Source organism: Oncorhynchus keta, chromosome 34, assembly GCF_023373465.1.
Source record: "Oncorhynchus keta strain PuntledgeMale-10-30-2019 chromosome 34, Oket_V2, whole genome shotgun sequence".
NCBI lineage: Eukaryota > Metazoa > Chordata > Actinopteri > Salmoniformes > Salmonidae > Oncorhynchus > Oncorhynchus keta.
The window spans coordinates 55,954,769-55,962,924 of NC_068454.1; the positions used below are offsets into that span (position 1 = coordinate 55,954,769).

The 8,156-nt window shown below is 37.6% G+C and overlaps 1 protein-coding gene across 2 annotated transcripts; it reads right to left on the reverse strand.

The window, feature by feature from the left end:
* Positions 1–1,394: 1,394 nt before the first annotated feature.
* On the reverse strand, positions 1,395–7,459 carry LOC118367316 (uncharacterized). 2 transcript variants are annotated; one of them, XM_035750647.2, is made up of 10 exons: positions 7,305–7,459; positions 5,692–5,730; positions 5,035–5,083; positions 4,229–4,408; positions 3,747–3,884; positions 2,995–3,246; positions 2,829–2,915; positions 2,333–2,481; positions 1,885–1,952; positions 1,395–1,587 (listed from the first exon to the last, which is right to left on the reverse strand). In XM_035750647.2, the coding sequence occupies exons 3-10, from the start codon at positions 5,060–5,062 to the stop codon at positions 1,518–1,520; spliced, it is 972 nt and encodes a 323-aa protein (XP_035606540.1). In that variant the 5' UTR covers positions 5,063–5,083; positions 5,692–5,730; positions 7,305–7,459; the 3' UTR covers positions 1,395–1,517. The 2 variants fall into 2 exon arrangements, with proteins under 2 accessions (XP_035606540.1, XP_035606539.1); XM_035750646.2 differs by lacking the exon at positions 7,305–7,459 and adding an exon at positions 6,892–7,290.
* Positions 7,460–8,156: the final 697 nt, after the last annotated feature.

Consider the following 8,156-nt stretch of genomic DNA (forward strand, 5'->3'; position numbering starts at 1 on the left):
CATCTGCGGTGGAATGTAGCCGAGCTACAGCAGTGTTTGTGAGACCACAAGACATCACAGAAACGTGTGTAGCGTCCGAGCGGTTTAGTCTACAAACACTATATGGAAAGGGGAGACTCTAACGAACACGATGGTGTTCTCCGTTTTGCTCTAGGACCCCCACGAGTGTCACGGGACTCGTCTGAAGGTAATCCATACAAATGAATGGAAGTTTGGAGGTTTGGAGATTTTTGTGCCAACAAAAATAAGGGGTTAAATATTTGTTTAAAAAAAACGAATATATATTTTTTGCCATTTATGAATGTGTTATTCAAGGTGTTTCTATGGGCTATAGTAGTAAAGGTCAAATTCAATATTTTATGAAATAATACAAACAGAATAGATTCAGAATTAGAATAGAATTAGAATCATTTTTGATACCTAAAGGGGTCCTTAAATTCGAAACGATCAATGGTATGACCATCTTAAAAACAAGTGCATATGTTAGCTTAGACTTGAATTGAATAGACTTTTTCTAATACTTTTAGACTTTTGCTCAAGTAGTATTTTACTGGGTGACTTTCACTTTTACTTGAGTCCTTTTCTATTAAAGGTATCTTTACTTTTAGTCAAGTATGACCATTTGCGCACCTTTTTTTTTACACACTCATACACACTGTTTTTTTTATTACACACACACACACACACTGTTTTTTTTATTACACACACACACACACTGTTTTTTTTACTGGACTCACAACTCCAAGACGTCACTCGACATGGTTGGAGTCTACGTTGTCACTGACAGCTGTCTGCACTCCACTGCGCCAGTTAGTGAAACGCAACCACTGACAACGCCACTAGAATGTAGGTAGTAGGAGTCTGAAGTAAGTGTTCAAAAAGACTCAAGTAAAACGTATTCTCATTCAAAGTGAGACGAGACTCAGCGGTGCATATTATGTTTGAAATCAAACCAACAAAAAAATCAAATGCTTTATATGATCTGTATTCCTTTCAACAAGAAAACACTTTAATTTAACAGGTATATCAATTCATAACATAACAAGCGGGTATTTAAAAAAAGTAGCCATGAAAGTTGACAAAATTGTAACGTCTGTAAATATGCCACGCTGAACAATATCACAGCAAGAATCATTGCAAAATCATTCTAAAACCGTACAGTGTAAGTCTCAGGCTTTGTGTGAAAATGAATGGTCATTGAAAATGATCTAAGCACAAAGATGCAATGCAGTAGAGGAAGCTCTGACAATGCGGGACAGACGTCAGATGACATTCAATAACATATAGGTAAGAATAACAGTGTTTGTTTCCTCCTTCAACATGTGATTTTCAGTTTATATCATTTCATCATTCATATTTTTGAAATGGACATAAGCCCATTTACATTACCCCCTCTCTCTCTTTCTCTCCCTTGTATCTCACAAACTGTATAAAACGTATTTTCTCTCTCTCGATCTTTCTTCCATCCACCCTTTGTCGTCAAGCAATCATGTTCCAGCCCATAATACTCTGCTCCATCAGCGCTGTTGCCGTGGTCCAGCCGAAGGCTTCTCTCTCTGCGTCCTCCAGGGTGGACCCTCTAGTGTGCTGTGAAATACATGTGTTACAACATTAAACTTGACGATGTATCACTAACTACTTTATATTACATAGTTCCATGTATTTGAAATATTATTTCCATAGGTAGCAAACCTGATTCAACTTGTAAACTAATCATCAAGCACTTGAATAGGCAAATCAGGTGAGCTAGTTCAGAGCTACAACAAATTGTAAAGGGGGAGGGTTTGAAAACCACTGGTCTACGTGACTGTTCAGGAATACACCGTGTGCAGAAATTCAGAAATTTGTCTATGATTCTACTAGATAGAGCAATAGAGTAGCTACCGGTTACACTGGCAGTAGTCGTTGGACTTCAGGGGCACTCTGATGTTCTTCATCTTCCGGTCTCTTCTCTGAGGGAGAAAAACATGTATTATCTTTCTCGTTCATTTGCTGTTAAGCATTCACTCCACCTGTACGTAACTAAATCAATAATGAATTGGGTTATAGACATAGCTGTGGGAAGTATGGGTGCTGAGTGTGCTGCAGTACCCACTGTAAAAATCAGAATTAAAAAAAATATATTAATAATAATATACTGTCTTTTCTCACAACTGCAGTGCACTAGGCCTTTACTAGTCCTGTATTAGCAGATCGATACAGCTTTCTATTGCGCTGACAATATATATTTTTTAAAGTATATATTGATCTCCATATGCTTATAGATCACCTTGGTTTATAAGTTTGGCAGTGACATTTTCATTGATCCCTCCCCTCTAGACTGTCTCCTCACCTTCATTCTTTTGTTCCTGCGGTGCAGGAGAACAATGGTCACCAGGAGTAAGACCCCCACCAGGCATCCTGCTCCCACTGCCACCCACACCCACAGGCTTAAGCCCAGCATGGGCACCCCCTCAATGGGCTGCTGGCTGCCTTTGGTACCTGAGAGACACACAACCAGGGAGCACCTCAGTGAAGACCTCGGGAGTGGCAACTCACCCTCAAAATCGCCGTATTGACGTCAATGCACGGTTGACTCGAAATTTGTCAGTTCACACTTGTGAGGATAGAATTTACCATAGTTGCTTTTGTGAATAATTGATTTTATTGAATCACTTTAGATTAATGAGAAACAATACCGTTTTACTTTTTGTAACAACCCCTCCTCCCGTCCTGAATTGACCAATGTTAAGGAGAGATTGAATAAAGTAGGAGCTTCCAATACCTTTACCACGAGGAAAATGAAACAATGAATCAGTAGTCAGTGTTCATAAAGTAGTGATACTCACAGTGATGGCAAGTAGTCACTGTGTTTACATCAGAGTTAGGTCCACTGTGCCCCTGCCCATCATCTTGCCCCTTGTTCGGCAACAAACCTGGGAGAGAAAAGACAAAAGCATTGTTATATTCATTACTGCCATGGTTGTATTGGGGATGCTACCACCTATTACCTACTTCTCACGTTGATGGTCTGAGTCTCTTTGTGTGTCTTCTCATCCTGAGTAATCTGACATGTCCATTCTCCTGTGTCTGACAGGGCCACAGAGCTGAAAGAGACATTCCTAGAGCCAGGTCGTCCAGGGGCCCCTTCCACCTTTCCACCTGGACTAACCCACTCCACACTGGGCAAGGGATCCACTCCTGTCACCTGGCACTCGAGGATAGCATTGTTGCCTTCGTTGAGTTCATTGGAGGGGTGGACCTTGACTGGTTCAGACAGGGGAAGGGGGAGAGGGAGAGGGAGGAAGGGAGAGGGAAAATAAAGAGGGAGGGGTAGAGTATGAAAAGAAAGCGAGGAGGAAAAGATAGGGAGGGAAAAGACAGAGGGAGAAATGTCTAAGGGGAACACAGAAGCTTTTGCCACATGAATTCTGACATTAGAATTGACCTCTGGTGCAGATCTGGGTTCAAATACAATTTTAAATCTTTTAAATGCTTTGAGTATTTGCTTTAGCCTGCCTTGAGTGCTAAGTGGATAAGGATTGCACTTTTGAGATGTTTCTATTGGTTCCATTGCAACATGGAAGCTCAATCAAGCACAGATACAGCAGTAGTATTTGAACCCAGATTTGCTTGGGTGGTGTCATTCAAATGTACTAGCAATAATAATATCACTTCACTATCACTGCTATAAAACCTGCAGGTTTGCAGGACTGGTGTCCATATTCCCTTGCTGGACACCCCCATAACCCTATGATGAGTGACACCTGTGACAATGTCGAGTCTGTGATCCATATCTTTCCCGTCCACCTTACAGATGTAAAGTCCGGCATCACCATCATTTAGAGCAGAAATTTCCAGTCGGTCCCGTCTCACTTTCGCCCTTTCAACCATGGGAGCATTTCCTGACATGAGGAAAAGACAAGGACTATAATGAACACGTACAAAACACCATTTGTTTTACGGCATAAGATCTATGCAGTATTTTAGGAAACACTTATTTTTAGTGCTACTTTTTTTATTTAACTAGGCAGTTCAGTAAAAATTCTTATTTTCAATGACAGCCTAGGAACAGTGGGTTCACTGGCTGTTCATGGGAAGAACAACAGATTTGTACCTTGTCAGCTCAGTTTTGAACTTGCAACCTTTTGGTTAGTAGTCCAAAGCTCTAAACACTAGGCTACCCTGCCACCCCTTTTTCCATGAAATAACCAATTGATTTCTTTGTAATGAGCTCTTTTCTATCCACCTTTCCGCTCTTTGCCATTCTTCCCAAAATAATCCACGATCAGCACAGATTTACTTCCACCCACAGCTTTATGACTCCACTCCATATCCTTGTTAGACGTCTTGACTCCACAATCAATATTGACAGGCAGACCAATTCTCTTGTAGATCACCTCACCCACCACATGGAGAATAAACAGGGCTGAGCGGAGACAGAGAGGGAGAGAGAGAGAGAGAGAGAGAGAGAGAGAGAGAGAGAGAGAGAGAGAGAGAGAGAGAGAGAGAGTACTGCAATCACTTTATGATTATTAAAGTACTTCTGTTACTAGAATTATAATATATTATTAACTTTCCATTTCAATAAAGCATACTGATTTGAAATGTAATGGATAGAGAGAGAAGTATCTGTTTATTTCTTTTCCCTTTCATACTTGAACTATTTGCACATTGTTACAACACTGTACATAGCCAATAATATAAAATTTGAAATGTATATATTATTTTAAAACTTTTGTGAGTGTAATGTTTACTGTTAATTTCTGATTGTATTATTTCCCTTGTTTATTTCCCTTTTGTTTATTGTCTATTCCACTTGCTTTGGCAATGTTTCCCATGCCAATAAAGCCCTTTGAGTTTAATAGAAAGAGAGAGAAGAGAAGGGTGTGTGTGTGTGTGTGTGTGTGTGTGTGTGTGTGTGTGTGTGTGTGTGTGTGTGTGTGTGTGTGTGTGTGTGTGTGTGTGTGTGTGCGCGCACGTGCGGGTAAAAGTAAGAGTAAAATGAATACAACATTTTAACATTTCAATCATGTAGTGTAGATCTTTACCCACCGAACACAAACCAGGATAAAGTCTTCATATTGGACCTTTTATCTGAAATCTGGAATGCAAATTGAAATTACGTTCATGCAGTCTAAATGCATAGAACATTTTAAGGAGAGATTTTGACCGTTTTGAAAAATATAAAATGTCAAATATATTCTATAAAAATGATCTTTGTTTGGCTTAGGTACATTTCTAAGTAGAGTTTAATCTAGACTTGATGTTCTTACATGTGCTTCTGTTTGAGCGAACCTGTGGTTTCTAACCACATGGCTACTTCCTCTCTCTCTCTCTCTCTCTCTCTAACATTTATATATGTATAAAAAACTAAAACATCTGTGAAAAAAAGTCAAGAGTCAAATGTTTCTTTGCATGACTAGAGATGTGATGATAGTTTTCTGAGCAGGGCTAGATTATTTTCTATCTTTTCATTATTTTCAGAACTTACTCCAAACATTTGACACATTTCAATAACAGGTAGATCTATATATAATAGCATGAATACGCATATAGGCCTCTCTAACCGATAACAAGAAAAACGTTTGTAATGAACTGTGATTGAGTATATAAATATGTATAATCATCATCAACATTATTATCGAAACACTCAAATATGAAAATCATTAGTCAATATCAAAGCAAAATACAAATAACTTTGTGCCTTACCTCATAGATCAGGGATAGAAGTCCCAGTAAATAAATTAACTGAAAATCGACAACAAAGGTGGTAAATATTCTAATTTACAGTATAATATTAGTTACATATCTTCAAGAATGATATCCTTCTGAAGATGGTTTATTGAATAACAACAAGTGATCTATCACCCCACAATTGTTTTAGTAAATAGTAATTATATATAATTAACTCATTTTCACTATTTGTTTAATTCAGATTGATCGTAATAACTTAATTTATTAGAGCTGTATTCGTAGTTAGGGCAATGCTTTACCACCACTTTACCACCAACATTCACCTTTTGCTTGAGCAACTTAATTAAATGAAGACCCATGTATTTATAATGATACCGTATGCCTACTTGAAATCCGCATTTCATACTTTATCAGGTGTTTGATATCGATGTAATTCTTAACACTATCTTTGATACCTTTAAAATATTCAATTATTCCACAAAGCCTATATCTGAATGCCATGCTATTCACAGATGTGAATTATAGGCTACTTTAAAATGTACTAATCATCTTTATTATGAACCACCTGTAATCAAATGAAACATTTGACAAAATTGCATAATAATTCTTATATTCGTATCATGGTGTATCATCTCACTCGGATTAACTCACAAACAGTGATAGGCGACAGGCCATTACTGTTGGATATTGTGTAGGCTATTGAATAGGCTGTTAATCAATCTATGGTTGATTTATTGGCAAAGAAGTAGCCTAACAAATAAGAACATGGCTAAAAACATAGATGCCTGCTCGATAAGAGCCTATCCTATAATATCTCATCGATGTACTATTGATCAAGAGCTATTCATTTGCTGTAGCTATTCTTTAAAAAAAAATGTCTTTGTGTGTTATGGAACATTATAATAACCTACTGATGATTGTGGTGATTCAACAGTTTTAAGGCCAGGCTGAAATGACATTTTTGCACCTACCTATCAGTTTTGAGATTTGTTGTTGTTTTGGTCAGATAATATTTGTATTTTCAAAACTTGATGATAATTGAGCTTTTCTTTAGTTAATCATACTACCATCATAAACATTTTAATGCCTTTTAAACACTTTAAAATCGACATACATCAATATTTTCAAAAGCTCACTACATTAAATGACAGATCATTTAAATGTCCATTTCATAGAGAATGTCACAAACTGGACTGACTATGTTTAGTAACTTACTTTGAAGAGATTGTGATTCGGTCTAAATAGGCGTTTGGTAGTCTAAGTCACTCTTCCCACACCCCAACTAAGAAGCATCTGCGTTAATCAAATTTTAGTCCGGTCCGGGAGTGTCTATACAAAATGACTATTTAAAAATATTTAGGCTGGTTTCGTCCAGAAAAATGGATCTGCGCAATATGCAAATATGATATACTGCCTAATTTGCATATTTGTAAAACATATTTCTGGAGAAATGTAATATCATTTTTAAAATTATATTTGTGTCTAAATCCAACCGGTAAAAGTTGATTATCCTTCTCCTCTCCCTTCAACATTTCCCACGAAATAAAAAGAATAAAGCTCCTCTCCTCTCTGGGTAAAAAAAAGCAACGGAACTAGTTCCTACAAGCATATGGGAACATTAATATTACCTGATCTGATTTGTAATTCACCTGAAATTGATTCTCAAAACGTTTTAGGTTACAAAAATCTGAGAAAAAAAACACTTTGTCCTTTCGCGAAAATACACTAATGAGTATGCTTTGAGGATAGTGACGGAGTCGAGCGGAAGAGATCGAGAAAAGCGTATGCACTTTGGAAATATTGTGGGTTTACGCATGCTACTTGCCTGCGCCTTCTTTGCAAACTCCTTATTTGATTCTGTATTCACCTTCCACCAGTGACCCAACTTCATAGGAAATAGGCTCCTTACTAAAAGTCCAATCTGCAAAATGTGCTGTATATGGGAAACATTGCATTTGCGCAAAATGACTGCATATAACTAACCAGTATCGTGACATACTTTTTTTGTGATTATCCTTTATGACGTGAATTTGACAGTAATACCACTTAAACGTCTCATGTAAATATAGTATGTGCTTTTGCATTATCAATAGTAGGCTACTTTAATAAAAGTGTACCTTATAAAACCACGCTATTAAACCAAATAAAAGTAGGATATTATATTTTTTCTGGCTTATCATCAAAATAAATTGAATGGCAAAACTGATATTCAATGAGATGGCCTTGGGTCTTCCAGGCATGTGGCCATGAAGATATACACACCTGAAAGCCTACTAAATTAGTTGTTAGAAGAGCATAGGAGCAGCAAACATAAAATGAGCCAAAATGTAGTATGGTGGCAGGTGTAAATGATATCAACCAATTAACCCCCACAACAATGATCCCACTCCCACCCTGTGATGAAGACAAGACCTATGGTTGCACTCTCACTACTTGTCACTGGCACGTAACAGCCCTCTGGAAGATGTTGAGTCTGTGGC

Bases quoted from the DNA above. Each gene is read 5' to 3' on its own strand.
- LOC118367316 (XM_035750647.2), bottom strand. From the start codon at position 5,062: ATGAAGACTTTATCCTGGTTTGTGTTCG. The intron at 2,482-2,828 runs GTGAGTATCACT...TGTGTCTCTCAG, and splicing joins AGTGACTACTTGCCATCACT to GTACCAAAGGCAGCCAGCAG. The intron at 1,588-1,884 runs GTAGCTACTCTA...TGTATTTCACAG, and splicing joins GACTACTGCCAGTGTAACCG to CACACTAGAGGGTCCACCCT.